Source organism: Plodia interpunctella, chromosome Z (genome assembly GCF_027563975.2).
Source record: "Plodia interpunctella isolate USDA-ARS_2022_Savannah chromosome Z, ilPloInte3.2, whole genome shotgun sequence".
Lineage (NCBI taxonomy): Eukaryota > Metazoa > Arthropoda > Insecta > Lepidoptera > Pyralidae > Plodia > Plodia interpunctella.
This window is the reverse complement of record NC_071324.2, coordinates 11,463,068-11,482,545: the sequence shown is the minus strand read 5'-3', so window position 1 is coordinate 11,482,545 and position 19,478 is coordinate 11,463,068. Positions and strand designations below refer to the sequence as shown.

Genomic DNA, 19,478 nt, shown 5'->3' with positions numbered 1-19,478 from the left:
CCTGGATGAAAGGTAGGGTACCTTGCATCCCAGAAAAATGTATGTCCTTTTCCATACTTCAAACTACATTGTATGCAAACTTTCAAGAAGATTGGTTAAGTATATAGAGTGAAGAGGCAACAAACTTTTGCATTTATAATATTAGTAAGGAAGGAATATAAATGATAACGCAAAATTAAGTACAAAACACTCTGTCTCTCATTTCTAAAGTATTGGTTCATTCTGTTACATAAACAAAATTATAATAGACAATTTCTGACCAGAATTTCTAACAAGATGGTTGGTGTAAAATGTGTCATTGCAGAATAGAGCACCTTGCTTCGCGGTTTGCAAACTATTTGAAGATTTGGGTTATTTGTAAGTTCTAACAATAATAACATATGATTTCTGAAAAATACACTTTATTTATATGTATTTGTGTTTACAACTAAGGTGTAGTACAGTATAATAACACAAAGAATTTAGATAATGCGTTCATAACGATAGGATAGCTTCGAATGATGTCATAATGATATAGATCTGTGTGCATCGGTACACGAACAGTGAACATCTAACATGCATATTCTCAAACAATACCGAAACATTAGGTATAATTAGGTATATAACATTCAAATTTTAACTTGTTTAGCGCTATTTTATTCCATTAAAATGTTTTTTTCTTAAAAACCACAGATTAGGAATAATCTGTGTTACAACTTCCTATAGAAAAGATTATTTCAGAATTACTGATATATTATTATCTATGTGTTAACACTAATATGTTGCTAGGATACAGATTGAACCATATTTTTTATAAACTTCAAATTCTAATGTCATATTCATACGCATCTGCTGTATATAGTAAATAATTTAGTAACATAAAACATTGTTGACTACTAGAAACCTACCGGACAACGTTTTATACATAGTACAATCGGCCTTCACCCAATTTCAATTGAAATCTTATAGTTTGACAAATAATATAAAAAGGGTGTTGACATAATCATTATCAATATGTACATAATTTCGATGATAGCATCACAATCGAACATATAATTAGCATAGCACATTGATTTATAGAATATAGCAATTATGTATACACTTACAAATTTCAAATTCGACATCTATATTTTTTCAATGGACCTTACAATAACCAACTTGTTATAATTGGGTTATTGAAAAAAAAATCTTTTTAATAAATGGAAAGATAATAATTAGAAGTTTCTGTTTAATTCAATATTTAACAATACCAACAAAGGATCATATCCATGGAAAAATAGCCAGTGTAACGACACTTCTAACGTTATAATCGTTTTTTTTTTTTTACATTTGTAACATCGAAACTTGTAAACGAATATATTTTTTTTTATTAATATCAATTCTTAAAACAAAATTAAAAAGAATGGTCGTTTTCACAATCCCGCGTTTGGACAGCGCCGTCTAAACGCATTCTCGAGATTTCAATATATCATCTGCGTCTTTATCAATTCATAAATTAATATTACCTAGTAGTGAAAATTTAAAGCGCACGTTAAATAGTACCAGCCTAAAACATTTATTACAATACCTAAGGATATATGATCTTTCCATTTATATAAAACATTCAACGACCCAATTTATATCATTAATAACTATTAAAAAAAAAAACACAAAATATATTTTATTCCGATAGGAAAAGCTTGCAACAAGTATTTTTAACGTGCTCCGTAAATGCATTTCATTTTTAGGACTTAAAAGCTATTTATATTTATACCACAAATTTAAAACTGAGACTAAATAAATGATGAAAACAGTTAACATGCCATAAAAGAACATACACAGCGGTATAGTAGAATAAATCATATAACAAAGTATTAAAAAAATAACAAAGTACAGCAAAGCCCCGCGGGCTGTTAAATAACTTTATAATTAACCTACAACAAGTATAAGGCTAGTTTACAAACGAATGAATAAAATTGGTTATTTTTCCATACTTTGTATAGTATTGCTAAATTATTTCATACTATTCTAGTTATTAATGGGTCAAATAATAACTTTAAAATGTTTATTAAAAAAAATATGACAGGGAAGTGGGAAAATCTCACACAAGTGATAATTTGATAAAACCATTAAATCGGGTAGAGTACGTATAAAATATTTTCACAATTTTAACAATGTTTATTCTTCAAAGTTTGGTGGAAAAAAGAAGGGAGCAACCATCAAATGTCCCAATTTTTTAACAATAACCGTTTCTTGGCAACATTACAACGCCGTAATAGAAATCAGTAAACGTACCTATTTGACAAAATAAACAAAATTAGTTATATTATGATTACTTAGTGAATTTGCAACAAACTTTTGATACGGTCTGCATTATATTTAGGTGGAAGCGCCTATATGACGCTGGAATTAGAGAAGTTGTCTATGATCTGGTTTAACTCTGAGACACCACAGTAAATAACCACCGAAAAGGACACAAGGAAATTGGCCCAGACTTAAGAAATTACCTCGTTATAAGTAAGGGAGCGCTTATCTGTTATTTTCCCTACATTATTTTCACAAAAATCCTACTATACGATTAAATATCGTATACTTGAAAACTATAGAAGTTTTTGTTTTACTCTTAATATATCAAAAACGTGCAAGATCAAATTTTATATAATGTAACATCGATATTTGTAACAAAAGTCTTTTCTGTAAAATTTACATGACCAGTTCTATTTATTAACACAATTTTGCTGTTGTTATTATCAATTATCAAGTTCGGTGTTCTAAGACTAGGCTCTAATAGTACCGGATTGATAAGTTGCTATGCACCCTATGTATAGCCCGGCGAGTCTTGTGATCGGTTAATATCTATAGAACATTACCACTAAAAAGCTGGTAAAAAAGTCACAGGATAAAAGTTATGTTTCCATAGAAGATTTCCACTTGTTCTCTTTTAAAAAAATTGATTTAATCTACAATTGGTGTAGTCAATTGATATTACGAATTTTATCATCAAAAGTGGAGAAAATTCAGCAGAACACGTTTATCTGCGGGATTAGTTTAATTTTATATGATTCGCAATAAGATTGAATAGTTGAACAAGTTGCGTCAATAAACATTCGGCTAAATGAAAATTCACAGTGGACATGGACATGGACATCTAAAATAATTGAAAAATATTAACAGCACTGCTTTGTAAAAGATTTCGGGAATTCGAAAGCTACTAATCACTTTAAAATGACAATGGAATGCCCCCGTTATATGAAAAGTAGTGGACATAAACGAAATTTAAAATATCTATACACATTAAGTTTATCAATATACTCTTTTTTTTCTAACAAGGATTTTTTGAGAATATGTGTATTTTAGTTCGTATTTATCTAGAGACAATGCAAGCGCACGTTGTTTTAGACGTAGTGCGACTGAAATCAGCCGAAGTGGCCGATTACCTATGTAGCACGATGATCCGTCCGTGAGGGATGAAGACATGTGCAAAGTATATTATTTGCTATATGTAGAATAACATATAATGTACAATAAATACATGATTGGATCAATAATCCGCTGTCAAAATAGCCCTCCAAGTCACTGCAGCTAAAGGTATAAAGCTTTAAATCAGAGATGGGCATGTTTCTCATTGGTGAGATCAAGTGCTCATGTCCTTTGATAAACAATATGTCGCTGCCATTGGTTGAACGAAAGGGAAGGGAGATACGTATAACGTACAGCAAGTCAACATCTATATACACGTCACCTAGTTGCTTGACAGATTCCATCGTAAGCATACGCTTTTAAACGCCATATTCATGTAATAAATAACGCGTTGCGCTCTTACTCGATTAAACTGCCGACCAACATGCATGCCGTAACGTTTGGAAGTGGCACGTGTGGCGCTTCTATTCTATAGAATCACTTTGTTAATAACTTAGCCTCCGTGAAGTAATAATATTGTATTGAATTAAATATACATTAAATATTGAAGCGAAATAGCTTGAAGTGTGAATAAAATATATTTTAGTCAATATTAGTTCAATGTTTATAGATTGTTAAGGATTATTTCTTAAGCATCGTGCTGTCTCTTTTTTTAGGCAGGGTTCGTACTCCTTTTATGCAGTCTTAAGGACTCTTTTTAACGAAACTTAAGAAATAGAGGCCGTAAAGTCATACACTCACGAAGCGACGCGTGGGGTTGTTTTTATCACATAAAAAGAAAATTTATTTGTATATTTTTTATAAATATTATCGAAGAAAAACAATATAGAAAATTCTTTCGTAGCTGTCTAATAGACAACGCAAAACCGAAACTACTGCTAGAAAACTGAAATTTGGTATGTATCCTTAGGAATTTTGGGAAATATCATCTTTTAGTGCTCCCCACTAAGAACCGTGAGCTGAATCTTTAGACGTGTACGAAGTCGTCAGTAAAATCTATCAAATAATAATGAAAAGCCCTTCGGACACGATCGCGCGTTATTACGTAGATTTACGTGGATATTTTAGCGATAATGTATATTACGATTTATAAGTGCCAAAAAATTAATAAATTATTTGTCCCATTATCTTCAGACTCACTGCACGCATTGGACAACTGTTAGTGCAGTGACTTTATAACACAGAAATAAAGACAGACAAATGTACTGCAGCACTGAGATAATTTATTTTTCAAAATATGAATGCCTGCTAAAAGTTCTAGATAAAATGTAAGCGGTGAAAAGGATCACATGGAATCTTCACTCTGTTTTGTTGAAAGATACTTTCCTAAACATATTGCCTATTATATGGTAGCTGTGACTAATATATATACTATTTGTAAGCTATTGTACTATTTAGGCATATATGAAGAAAAATACCTAAATTGTAACACAGCTTGACATTAACGCGTCGCTTCAACTCTGCGCAAGTGTGAGTTGAACCTATATAACGAGAATAAACAGAACCGGTTGATTATTATAGTATTCGTATATCCATCTAAGACCAAACCTCGTGAACTGTAGTGATGTAAACTGTATGGAGATGATCTGGATAGTCCAAGAATTGTAGGCCCGTTGGCTTGCTACCTAAAACAAATTAATATGTTGTATATGTACAGCATTTGCCTATATTATAAAAGAATACAAATTCTTTTATAATATAGGCAAATGCTGTATTTATTGTTGAATAGAATAAAATGTTTCGTTTTCGTTAGTGAAGACTAAATAAAAACAGGTTCGCAGTGTAACAAAATTGTCTTACTTGAGAATTTAGTACGCGTTCTTAGATTATGATCCAAATTTAAACTTTGTTGGTACTTGTGCGGGCACGGTGAATGAGTAGCCTGTAAATAAATAATTATATCCAATTACACATATGTAAAATCCGGTTTTTCTTAAAAGTTACTAACATGTAAGCAATATTCTTGTTCAACTTCATGTTCAATTTTATTGAAAATATATGAAATATTTATTCCAATTATATATGCTAATGTAAAATAAATATTAATCAACAATTTTCCAAAAAGTCAATTTTAATTAATATTGATGTAAAATCATAATAAGACGTGGTAAGATTATTTACATAAAGATGCGATCTAATTTTATACACTTTGATCAATAGCACATTCAATAGATTGCGCATCTATTAGATTGTCAATTTTCTTAAAAAAATATTCTGTGAAAATCGATGAACTTCAATATTGTGAAAATATAGCCAATAGCCACCTCACTGCCACGCAAAACGAAAACAACGAACACTGACGTGCGTTGACGTACGTCGAAACACAACATAATTTCCGCGTTTTCCGTCGGCGGACATCAAAAAACAACGGAGCGCTTTATACGTACCGCCACTCTGTTCGATGCGCTTGCTGTCCTGCTGCGCTTTACGCTGGTCGGCCAGCACGAGCACAGATTTGAGCTGCTTCTGCTGCTCGTCATTGAGCACGCAGGTCAGGGCGTGGTACAGAGCTGGCTCCGTCGTCGACAGAGCTAAAACGTTCAAACTTTATGAGAAAATTCGGAAAACGAACTCGGAGCCATCGAGGGCGAATGAGCACTGATCCGATGTTTTCATGTTGAGGAGCCACTTCATATTGATACAAGTTTGAATGTGTTTATGTAGTTCCAGGGTTCGGCATGAGGGGTGAGTTCCCTTTTAAAATCTGAAGTGGCTCCTCAATCCATTGACCGATACTAGTTGTTCACCGCGAAGTAAGACCTCGCGAACACATTTTTTTTTACAAAACTGTGACAAAACTACTTCAAAAACGAATTGACTGATTTTGTTGTCCCACGAACTTAAAAAATTCTATTGACAGATCCTACATACCTTTCAAATTTCATCAAAATCAGAATAACAGTTCGAAAGTTATCGTGTTACAAACATACATAGATATAAAAAATGCATTTTTGCCCCAAGTTCATTTGCAGACCTCGCTCGGTCAATAAAAGCTAACTAAATCTGTGTTATTTGTTATATAAACAAATTAATATTATTGATTTAACCATCTCGATGTAGGCAAATGGTGTTCATCAATTATTTATTTCTAATTATTGATTAATTCTAGTTAGTGTTGTAATAAAAATGTAATACTTAGGTTTTGTTTCGCCACTATCTGATAAAATTACATAATCTAACCGATAAACTAACTGCAAGACAAATCTGCCTACAGTATTTGCCACATAGTTCTATGTACCCCACATATGGAAAATTTTAACACCATCTGTTACATATAGTTTATCAGATACTTTATCAGTAAGCGGTGAAACAGGCAGTTAGATCTATAGCTTACCTGACAGAGTACTTTTGAACCTAATGTATTCATCGATCAGACAGTCCTTATCGTCAAGTGGAGTTGTGTAGCATTCCAGTACTGTCTCGTTATGCTCGAAATTTTCATCGTCCTGCAAAAATATCCTTACATTATTATAAAAAAAAGTACCCTTGTTGTGTCTGTCTGTATGAAAGGCCAAATATGATGAAGTTTGAAACAGCGTGGCATTTGGTGGTACGCAGAGCGTTTCGACCGCTGCGCCCAAAATCAATAATTTCACAAAATTGACTATACTACAGTACAATTATTCAATCAATCAATTTATTTGTCAAACACAGGTAAAAAATAATAATGATACAGTGCGCCATGTCTTGCCATATACAGCATACAAATACATATTTAATTTAAAGTCCAATAGTAAAACTAATTCCGGTTTTTGTTAAAAATTGAAAGGAGACAGCGCGATCGCAGCCGTCTAAAAGCTCCTGAGAAGCACCCCATTGGTTATACAAGTTAGTGATAAGAAATGGACTCACATCGTCGCTATCATCGTAGTCCTCGATCTTAGCAGAGACCTCGACCCCCTGAGCCGCGCTGTTCTTGGTGGCGAGGCGGGCCAAGTTCGCCAAGTAGTCGTGTTCAAGGTCATCCTCTTCACTATCTAGCACTTCTGTACAACGATAAATGTTTGGTTCAATACTCATGCTCGTGAATTTTGACATCATTGGATGTATACCATGATCAAAATTGGATTTTATGGACTTGGAACATCAAAAGTCATAAAGTAATATCTTCCATAAGTGTCCAGTGGTCTCCATCATTTGAGATACGGATTTTTATCTACTTCGTAGGTGGAATTCTTGTTGGTGTCAGGCCTATTTGTTTTAGAACTAAATGTAACCATGTAGTACATAAGTAGTTATTATAGTTACATATTATAAAACAAACTCCTCTACCGCGTCTGTCTGTCTGATAAAGTCAAAAACGATGAACAGACATTTTCACCAACAATTTATAATGATTTTCCCCGAGCGAAGCTCAGACAGGTCGCGTCTAGTTTTGTATATTGTTGGCAAATAAGATTTGTCAATGTCAGCCATCCCATCATCATCAGCCATTTACACGGGCATAAGCCTTCTTTATGGATGGACAAGGAGTAGGGTCAAGACCCACCATTAGAGCCCATTATGGCCTGGCGGGTTTTACCGACTGGAAATACAACCGAGACCTCGTGGCTTCACGTGCCTTCCATAGCACGGAGGAGCTCAAAATAATATATTTTTGTTCACCCATCCAATTACTAGCCATTGCGAGTTGTGACTTAACTGACAGTATCACATGCCAAGCTAACCACTGCGCAATTGAGTTCCCCAAATAGTCATGCTGTTCAAAATTGTGTAATAGCAATTCCGATTCGACAATAATACCATCATAAATTATATTAATGGGACTTAGCACGAGCCCTTTTTATGTAATGTTGCTGACGTTTCAACGATCTTTTAGTCGCGGTGGTCGCAGCCAAAGTCCCGTTAATATTGTTTAAGTAGTTATGTGTTCAAAGCGCGAAAGTATTAGTAAACCAAGATCTGTTTGAACATTAAGGAACCAATGATCTGATTTGAACGTTAAAAAAAAAACACCAAGAATACCTTCGTCATCTTCATCGTCGTCATCCTCCTCGGAGGAAGAGGATTCCGCGTCGGCGCGTGATTCGTAAGTGCGCCGGAGCCCGTCGAACAGCACGAGGCACGACGGCAGCAGCTTCGGCACGATCTCGTCCAGGTTCGGTCTCTGCGGGCCCATCTCCAGCAGAGTACAGATGCCGAGCACGCACAGCTTTCTGTCGTGCAGTCTGTTGATTATAATAATCTTGTCTTCATCCATAAGTCTGACCAATTCGCACTCTAGCGCTGTCATAACATTTTTATCAATATGTTTTTTATTTATTTATTCGTTTATGTACACGTAAACATTACAGAAAAACAGTATACAATAAAACAAGTACAAGGGTTTTACTTATAGCTTTTGTTAAGACCACCAATTGTACGTTAGATAAATAAATTAATTTGCAAAAGGTAAATAACAATCTATATAAGAATATGCTAAACTAGATAAAGGATTTTAGTTTTCCATTATATAATTTAGTCTCACAATTTACTAAACAGATTTTGATGCCCACCATTTTGGCAAGTGTCAAATAGAAAATTATAACACTCATATCATATGGAGTGGTCATACACTAGGGCGGAACCACACGTCTATTTTAAATGTAACTGACCCCATAAAGCAATCTGTGTCGTGTATCCACTGTTTCATGAAGTGCTGGGTGATGGACGCGTTGGGCACAGACTCCTGTAGCTTGTCAAGGATCGAGAATAGTAAGTGAGGGTTGCAGTACAGGATCGCTATCAGGACCTACGATAAGATAAATATATAAATTTCAATCCAAAACTTGAGTAAAAAAAGTAAAAGACAAGACAGCTGTAACATCCTATCCTACTTATACGAGGGTAAATCAAAAAGTTCTTAGAATCACTATAAAAAAACCAGGAGATGTGTACAAAAATATTTTATTTTTCAACGTAATCTCCTTCTAATTCAATACATTTAGTATACCGCTTCTCTAACTTTCTAATTCCTTCCAAAAAAAATCATTTTCTTGACTCTCAAAAAAGTCGTCTACGGCAGCCATAACTGCGTCGTCATCACTATATTTAGTTCCACGGATGTGCTCCTTTAATTTTGGAAATAGGTGAAAGTCACTAGGGGCTAAGTCCGGAGAATATGGTGGGTGATCAAGAAGATCGAAGCCAGCACTGCGGATTGCCGTGAGCGCAACTTCGGACCGATGCGCAGGAGCGTTATCGTGAAGAAACAACACGCCCAATGACAGTTTTCCTCGCCGTTTTTCCTTTATATTTTCACGCACTTTTGGAAATAAATTAGCATAGTAGGATCCAGTAATGGTCTGTCCTTTCGGCATGTAATCGATAAAAAGGATTCCTTCACTATCCCAGAACACAGAGGCCATAACTTTGCCGGCGGTAGGAGCAACGCGAAATTTCTTCATTGGTGGCGATGATGGCCGTTTCCAAGACATGCTTTGTCTTTTAGTTTCGGGATCAAAATGGTGGACCCATGTTTCATCCATGGTAACAACACGACGGCAAAATTCATCCGGATCGGACTGTAATATTTCAAGATTGCGCTTTGAAATTTCCAAACGACGTTTTTTGTTTTCTTCTGTTAACATTCGTGGTACCCATCTTGCCGACACTTTTCTGAACCCCAAGGAATCTGTTAAAATGGATTGGATGCTTCCAAATGAAATCTTTAGGACCTCGGCTAAATGTTTTATAGTTATTCTTCTGTCTTCCAGAACTAACTTCTCGACCTTTTTGATATTTTCTTCTGTGATGGAGGTTGACGGCCGCCCGGAACGCAGATCATCTTCACAAGTTGATCTACCCCTTTTAAATTCCGAAACCCAGTAAGCTACTGTAGAATAGGGTAAAGCATTATCCCCTAATGTCTCCTGAATATCCAAAAAAATTTCCTTAGTGGACATTTTTTTTAGGCACAGATACTTTATCACCGCACGTAATTCGTTTTTTTCCATATTTCAATACGTTGGAATACCCTTGGCACTTAATAATTTATTGCTTGTAAACGATACGACCGAATCGATTGTAACTGAGCATAAACATTATACGATAATCACTCTTTAAAAATAATAATAAACTACCCACAAAAAAAATATATCAATATGTCATTCTAAGAACTTTTTGATTTACCCTCGTATTATAAAAGCGGAAGTGTATGTGTTGTTTGTTACTATTTCACGCAAAATCTATCGGTTGGATTGTTATGAAATTTGGTACATGGATAGAATATAAACTGGTATATCACATACCCTACTTTTATCCCGAAATTTCCACGGGGCTTCGCTCCCGTAATCGCCGTAAAATGAAGCTTTGATATAAATATCAAAGTTTCATTTTACGGCGATATAAATATCAAAGCTTCATTTTACGGCGATTAATTTTTATTTGTTCTGTGACGCTTATTTTTAATCCTACCGGTCAATAGGTCCATGGATGTTCCCGAGATTCGTTGGGGTACTGCTTGCATCATTTAATTGCATAATAACTTGCATAATAGTATATGACGAGAAAAAGTGCTTGTGAAGGCCTAATTTCTGAATAAATGATTTGATTTTTTGATTGCTTGATGCCTTCTATAAGACGAAGTGCCACATACCTGCAGCAACATAGTCCTGAGCTCGGAAGTCTTGACCTTCCGAGTGAGCCGGTTCAGCACGAGCTCCACGAACGAGGGCAAGCAGTTGTCGATCTTGCCCGAGCATTGGAGCACCATCACTTCCAACAGCTTGGCGGCTATGATCTCAGACTCGTCTTCCGCGTCCGAGTTTAGCACCTGTACAGTAGAATAGTATCGTATAAAGAAGTGAAGAAAATGTCATTACGGCGTTAAATCCATCGAATTTGTTCAAATTTTTTTGTAATCTTTTGCAATCAATAAATAAAAAAAATAAAACATATCTAGTAACTAGTTGATATGTTAGAATAATTTATAAAGAAGTTTTGCAACATCGCCAGACGAACTGCAGTATCGATTATCGTCGAAGGTGACTGGTAAATGTCACATCCGTCAGAAATAAATGGAAAATACATAATTCAAATGTAATGTTATTGATGACAACATATGATCGTACATCGATCGACGCAGCTGCTACTTTTCATAATTAGATCACCCATACTTTTTACCAGGGGATTCGATAGATATAAAGTTCGTTCGACTCAACTATAATAGAGAAGCTCAAGAGAGATTTTTGGTATTTACTAGAGACCGTCAGAACAAGACACTACAATATATCCTCCATTCTATTGTTGTTGATATGAATTATCAACCTTCTACTTCAATTAAGTTGCAGTTTAATATGATTATTGAAATGACCAGTTCTCAGGATGTAATATAGTATTGAATTTATTGAATATCTGTAGCTGTTTTCCCCACAACTAACACAACTGTCAAATATTTTGTATTCTCTGACATCTCTCAAATTAGGTTTTTAGATGCCCAAGTAATTGCACAAATACCGTACTGGGCTCTCGTACTAACAATTATTCGGCAAAAAATTTAATTTTTAGAATTACAAAGTAAGGACATGAAAAATGTATATTAAACTGATTTCATACATATCAAAACAAACAGTAGTTAATTGAATAGGCTAGTTGCCAATTTTTCGGTTTGATGACTATTCTAAGGCTCTTTATATCAGTAGAAACACCAGTGGAAAAATACTGTGACAATGACAATACTTTCAAAGGTATGACAAAAATAAAATCACACATTTTTGGACTCATCCAAACATTCTATACTAAATGACACGAACAAGTGACGTCACAACGTGAGAAAATATTCGCGAAGAAAGATGTTTTTTCGACAGCTACATTAAATATTACGTTTATGGTGATGATTTCTTAATAAAAGTTGTTACAATTTTTTTGTTATTTATGATGGTTAAATTTATTTTTATAATTTCATACTTTTTGAAAATGGACTTTTCGTATTTAGATCCAGCTGCATTGTTACAGTCTATGAATTATCGTTATGATCCTAAATATATCTATTTTATCTAGATTATACACATTGTTTACAATTCTCTGACCTTGGCAACTACCTTATTAAATTTAGTAATTTCGGTAAAACAGTATCGGAATCAAAATTATTGCGAGAATTTCATATCTATCTGATGTTAAGAGATGAGAGAGAAACTAATCCACTTATTAAAAAAAGTAATCAGTAATTATTAAAGTTATGTTCACAAAAATAAAACGCAAATATGTGGATAGTGTGTACAACACATTTCAGTCAGAACAAATGAGGAGTAGGTGTTAATTATTAACTGGGCAATGTATCATTAAGTTATTGGGTTGCTGGTGTACAACCCAAACTGTCGTGTTTGCTTACCATCAGTTAACCGGCTAATACTTGCTTACATAAAAGCCCTAAAGAATTGAGAGGTGTGTGGTAACCGATATTTTTTATTTATTTTCGTTAATGAAAGAAAATCTTTCACAGATGATAAAGAATCCATACTTCCGAATCAACACTAACATGTGAAAGTGGGAGTGGTAAATAATGAAAATTGGTTCATAATCATAAAGTACGTATGTACTTCGTATACATATAACAGTGTTACTATTCTTGGGTCAGCTAACCTCTGGAACAGTTAAGCACAACGATCAGTCTATTAACATGACAATTTTATTGATCAAGCAGTCTGTCTGTACATTCAACCGCACCTCAAGCTACCATGTATAGAACACAATGCAACGGCCATATAGGCGAATCTGCATTGATTTTGGATAGTTTGATGTGCTGTTGATTGTACCTCTCGTACAAGATACCTAGATTGCATACGCTGTAAATATCTAACTATCGATTTGGAACCTTATCACTTACCATTAAGATTTAGAACATGAAAACACCTAAACAGAAGTGGGATCTATAACAAGACATTAAATGAAGCAAGCAAGAATGAATTGACATTTAACCACTTGGATTTTGTTATTCGTACCCCACACTTAGTGCCCGGGGCCTGTGTCTCGTTGTTCGTCGTAATATTGCAATATATTTTTATATAATATGCATAACTCTTTATTTATACTATTTATATTATTATATTTTGCAGTTAAAATCATTGAATTTTATTCAAATTTATATAATTCGACCTTTGGACGTTTTTAATGAGGAACGCGATTTTCAACTTTAATTGCCAGTTATAGGGAATCGTTGGTTTTTAGCACATATTGAACTTCCAAGGGCAAGGGCAACTTGGTTGAAGGCTGGCATTGAATGCTTTTCATAACATGCAAATTAGATAAATATATATATGTGACAGTATACTTGCACTCTATCCTAAACATATTCATAATAATCTAAAGTGTTTCTATCCCAAATAATGTCTTACATAAGTGCATAAAATAATGGTTAAAACTTAAAACAATGGATTTGAATCTTATGCTTTTATATAATTTAATACCTATTTCGTCGTAAAAATCGATACTAATACAAATCGATGGTCGTAAAGTACTTCTACAAAAATTGTTTAGAAGTGAAAAACTATATTAGAAACTTACCGCTTTTGCCATATTGAACATGGCCAGTATATGGTTCTCATTGGAGAGGAAAGCATTGGTGTCCACTGTAATGTAATTATGTAGCACAGGCATCATATCTGTGAAGTAGTCGAAACCCTCCTTTTCAAACATCTGGTAAAGAAGCTCAAGCACCTTCCACATGTCCTCAGATATTTTATTTGTTGTTAGTTCGCAGAGCAGAGTCATGGCCTCTTCATAGTATTCTGAAAATAAGATATAAGCTCGGAATTTGGTGAAAAACAATATGTTTTTGTCGTACAGTGCTGTATTTGTGTAATTATCTGTTGAAAATCGTGATAAAACACTTGTGTTCCATAAAAATATTTTACACATTAAATCTTGAAAACAAAAGACACGAGTGCAGTGAAATATATGCATCAGATTTAAGCCACTTGACTATAGATAATAAGTACATTATGAAAAATGTTTTAAATGGACCACCATTGATAACACATAAATGGACTAAACACTAAAACATAAATGGACTTATTCACATGAAGGACATACATTATTATATACTATTATTATTATTTTTGAGCTATTTTTGTGTGTGCTTGCTATATTTATTGTTACAGTTATTAAGTTCAAAGCTACATATCTATTCAGATTTATAAAATAACAAATAGGATAATTCAGAAAATGTAATATTGAATATAAACAAGAACATATACACACAAAAATGTTGTATACATACCAATGATATTGTGATGTAAGATGTGCCCCACGACGCGAAGCACCGTCTTCTCTAGCTGCGCCATGATATCAGGATTTTCGCCCATGACATTCAAAATCGTCTCCATGGTATTCAGGAGACCCATAGCAGTAATCGCCTTCTCATCAGTCCCCGAATCCGTCTCAATAACCGTGCTGAAAGTCGTCGCCAAGTGGTCCATGATCTCAAACGCCATTGGCATCAACTGTTCAGTATATAACGGTACTATCTTCTGAAGTACATTTGCAATATTATCGTTCTCTGTCTCTCTTATAATCCCAAGTAACTCCGTAGTGACCAGCTTTACTTGGGGCTCCAGGTATTTGTGGACTTTTTCTTGCGACGTCAATAGCATTTGCAGGGCTATGGCCGCTTCTACCTTCACGGGTAGTTCTGAGTCGGTGAGAAGAGCGTTAATAGTCAGACGTACAGCTTCGATAAGTAGAGGTTCACTCTTGAAACGAACAGCAGCAAAGCATTGAAGAACCCAGCAAGCTCTAGCTCGCATGTAACCTAGAGGGCTGTGGAATTCGGGGAAAACATACTGGCTGAGAAGGGAGTCAATCTCTTCTTTGTAGAATTTCTTTTTCATCAGAATGTCATTGAGAGTCCCGACCATATGAAGGGCGCCGTCTCGCTGTCGAGGCCCATGTTCACCGGTCTGACTGCGCAGTATTTGCATGCAAAGATGCATGGTGCGCTCTAACATGTCTTTTCGCTTTTTGCAGCATGATATTAGGAGAGTTTGGGCTGCGGTGACGGGTGATACAAAATCTTCGAATATATCTGGGAAAGAAAAGAATATTTGCATTCCACAATTTTCTTGATGTGTTTATAGAACGAATATGGAATGCGTATCTGAGTGGCGCGGCATCGGCCTCATGGGTATTTTGGGATTCTAGGTCGCCTTTAACCATCATAGAGCTGGATTTGGTGGAGATTGTCCACCAACCCCTACGTACAATCTGACAGAGCCACTGTTCTGAGGCCTTTACAATAGTGCCCACCACAATAGAGATGAAAATATACAAGAGACTTCATCACATTTTTAAATTTATTTTTGAATATCTAATGACCAGTTTGGCTGGATTTTTATGAATATTTCATAAAGCTAACGCCATTGCATTAACAATTTACAAGTACTAATAGAAAAACTTGTTTATTTTGTTAAATTACGCTTTTACACTATTAAATCCAGCTCTGAGCCTCGCTCATGGATGCAGCTATAATATTTACATATATAATTTAACATATCGGTCTATTAGTTCTAGAAATTAACATGTTTATACATACACATTTTCTGTGTTTTCCATTGACGGACATCAAAACATACATGTAGAGAACAGCAGATAGATGCACTTACCGAATTTGATACGGATGTATTCATGTGGGTCCGTGTTCCATAGCTCCTCATCGGATTCTGAGTAAGACATCAACGGGAACAGTACATCTTGGATGATGGCAAACATGTGTGGCTTTAGTAGTTTCCACGAGTGGCTTTGGCCCACACTAAAACAAAATATCATATCATACTAATATCATAAATACAAAAGTTAGTGAGAATGATTGCATTGAGTTTCATTCTATTATGCATTATTTAAAAGTCATAATATCACTGATATTATCAAATATAATAATATTTTAGTACTATTTTAGATAATAATGTACTGTTTAAAGAATTTTATTAATTCCACTAATTTCAATAGATAATAATGTACTGTTTAAAGAATTTTATTAATTCCACTAATTTCAATGCTGATTGAATGATCATTTAAAAGTTAAATATCATAATGAAAAAAATCGTACTGTGGTACTCACCACTGGTCTATGTAGCTGATGGTCTGTTGCAGAACCCTGGGTGATATGTAAACCTTGTTCCTGTATTGGTCAAGTATCCTCAGCAATACTTCAAGTATGCCACCAGTGAAGGTTGTCAGATACCATTCGGCAAATTGTACATATTCTTCACGAGCATTCACAGGGCTCCCGTATCTAAAGAGAAAATAGTCTTAAAATAATATATGTATAATTATTTTAAAGAATAAATAAAAGAAATTTATGTAAAATAGGGTAAACGACAATTTTTTTTTTGATGACTATTTGAAGGCCCTTATATTACTAGAAACACCAGTGAAAAAATTACTGCGATTGTGACAATACTTTTAAATATGTGGCAAAAAAAAAACATATCTTTGGACTCATCCAAATGCTCCAAACTAAATGATACTCTAATGTGACGTCAATAGTATGTAGTTACTTATCCTTAGAAAAAATAAATCAACATCTCCCTAGAGTAAAGTAAATCAAAAACATCTTCAAAGCGCCATGCCCAATATGGCCATAGTGTGATAGTTCATACTTAGAACTATGGCAATATTTAAATACAGAAATATTTATTTAGACTCTTGAGTAAACAGTCTTCATCGGGCCCTGACCTATCTTGTGTGGGAAACCTTTAAGGATTAACAAATATGCATTCCATATCCATTACCTTTCAAACAGCCGGTACAGAGTATGCACGGCCCACTTCTTGCACTTCCACCACGGCAACTCCATTCTCATATCTTCCTCTACCTGGAGAGTGCTCTCCGGGACGGGAGCTTCCATAACTGCCCGGAGGACTTCCATCCATTTCGTAAAGATCTCCTTGGTTATTAGGTCTAGAGGAAGGATGTACTGAAAGAAAATCATTATGAGAACTTAACACACTGTAAAAGTTAGGTTATGTCAAGTAGAAACAAATTGTTAAATTTCAGCAGCTATAGTTACTTAGGGGTTTGAAAGTGATTTTGTTAATTAATTTTAACTAACCTTAATTAGACCATAAAAGCATTTGAGTATTTGTTTCTGTATGAGAACGGACTCCGTTGATTGATCAGCTTGGAGATTCACTATCAGGTTGTACATCATTGGCAGCAAAAGGTTCATGGCCTCTATAAGTGGCACACGTTTCTCCACAACAAGGTATTCGTAATTTTTTATTAACTGGTAAAGGCACAGAAGGGCTCCCATCCAGCTGGAAGGCTCCGGGTTTTGCAAGTATATGTGAATTTTGTCAACGATTTGGGTCCAACGGGTGGGAAAGTCATGTTTTATAATAGTTTTCAGACACAGACATAGTTGTACTCGGATAATGTCTGGGGCTTGGACAATGGCATCCACAATGCTGTCCCTGATCATGGCCCGGTCTTGTTCATGGATGACGAAGGGTGCAGGCTCTTCATCTTCAGGATCCTTTTCTTGCCAGCCAGATGTAACCAAATTCTTAAGATACACCACACCTGCCAGTCTAACCGGTGGCTGAACTTCATTGAGCATAACCACTTGTAGCAGAGAAGGAGCAAATCCAATGATTTTATGAATCTAAAACAATTTAATAGTTGTTAAAAGTCAAAATAACGAAGCTAAAAAACTTAATTTACTGTTGAATAAACAATCAAAGAAAGTAATTTAGAAATTAAAAATAATAGATTGGAGGAAACAAATTGAAGCATAGTGTTAAAATTTATAATATTGATATATATTAATATTAATAGGCACATAAATTGTATAACATGTAAATTTAGATTAATAAATTACAAATAAAAGCTAGGTACAAGAGGTTTATTTCATAAAAAGACATGTAAAATAAAGGTTATTTTTTAGTAGTACCTAGCTTTAATCTAATATGACGAAGATAATGTACATAGAACCCAAAAGTTAGACCACGTTGGCGCAAAAATTCTGACAAGAATTTTAGCCGGAGAAAATTAGGAGGGTAGATATTTCTCTCCAAAGTCTTACAATAAACCACTCAGATAAAGCAGCGATAATGGCCACTGGGGTTCAAAAATAGCATATTTCCAGGGCGATGTTCACCTTAGCAGCAGGATAAAAACGAATAATACAAAATCCAAGATAAAAAACATGCTAATCGAGAATAATACCAGCGCGGCATGATATTCGCCTGGTTGGAGAAGCCCATCACACAATGAAACCTCCAACACGTTGCCGTACAATGCGATTTGGTCGTTTTAGAAAATTCCGGAGCATGTGGATGACTGATGGTTTACCTGCGATAACTGCTCCTCAGCCTGCTGCCTCTGGTTGGGATCGATAGTAGCGCGTAATATTTCCGTCAGCTTTCTGGTGTCCATTTTTGCGACAATAACATTAAATTAAAAATAAGACCTTTATCTACGGAGGGCATCCGCCGCCGCCGGGCGTGGAAGTAAAAAAGACATTTCCTCTACTTGTCTATGGCAGTATTGTCTTAAAATGTTGCCATTGTTATGAGGCGGTGTCAAAATATTCACAGTCGAAGATTCGGTTCGGCTTCGGTTCGGACATGAACTGGAGGTTTTCTCACTTAAGCAGATATTTAAACATTATGTTCTTATATCTGTGGAAGGTACTCTATACAACGGGAATATGTAAAGCCGGGTCCGGTGCGCCATGTACAATGTTCTGTTTAACATATGGCGCAGCGGACCCGGCTTAATGTTTATCTGTGGGTTTGCCAAGGTCACAGATCTAAGAACATTACATAACTGTAATATTTTATATTTGTGGCTAATGTTTGCACCATTTCACTAATCACCGATGCAATGAGAAAAAGGTTAAACCTGACAACCAGTTTACGTAATTTTCTCCTTTTTCTAATTTTTGGGGTTCCGTACCTCAAACAATCTTAACTCTTGCAAGATTAGGTACTCGTGTCTGAGCAATTTGTATTCATAATGTAAATCTATGACTCATAAATGGTACTTAAATTAATGTTTTTATTTTAGATTAGATAATAGATCGGTTACAACGACCTGTCATTGAGCAACTGAGTTCTTTCTCTCTCTCTCGCTCTCTCTCTCTCTTTCTTTCTTTCTTTCTTTCTTTTTAAAATGAGTGATTC

At 35.0% G+C, this 19,478-nt stretch overlaps 1 protein-coding gene across 1 annotated transcript; it reads right to left on the bottom strand.

Annotated features, from left to right (window-relative positions):
* Positions 1 to 384: 384 nt before the first annotated feature.
* Positions 385 to 18,816, bottom strand: msk (moleskin). Its single transcript, XM_053768311.1, has 15 exons — positions 18,646 to 18,816; positions 17,405 to 17,956; positions 17,085 to 17,269; positions 16,412 to 16,585; positions 15,957 to 16,102; positions 14,576 to 15,379; positions 13,861 to 14,084; positions 10,955 to 11,131; positions 8,973 to 9,109; positions 8,344 to 8,546; positions 7,231 to 7,364; positions 6,713 to 6,824; positions 5,766 to 5,909; positions 5,179 to 5,260; positions 385 to 5,003 (listed from the first exon to the last, which is right to left on the bottom strand). Exons 1-14 carry the CDS (start codon positions 18,727 to 18,729, stop codon positions 5,205 to 5,207), a joined length of 3,132 nt encoding a protein of 1,043 aa, XP_053624286.1. The 5' UTR covers positions 18,730 to 18,816; the 3' UTR covers positions 385 to 5,003; positions 5,179 to 5,204.
* Between the last annotated feature and the right edge of the window lie 662 nt (positions 18,817 to 19,478).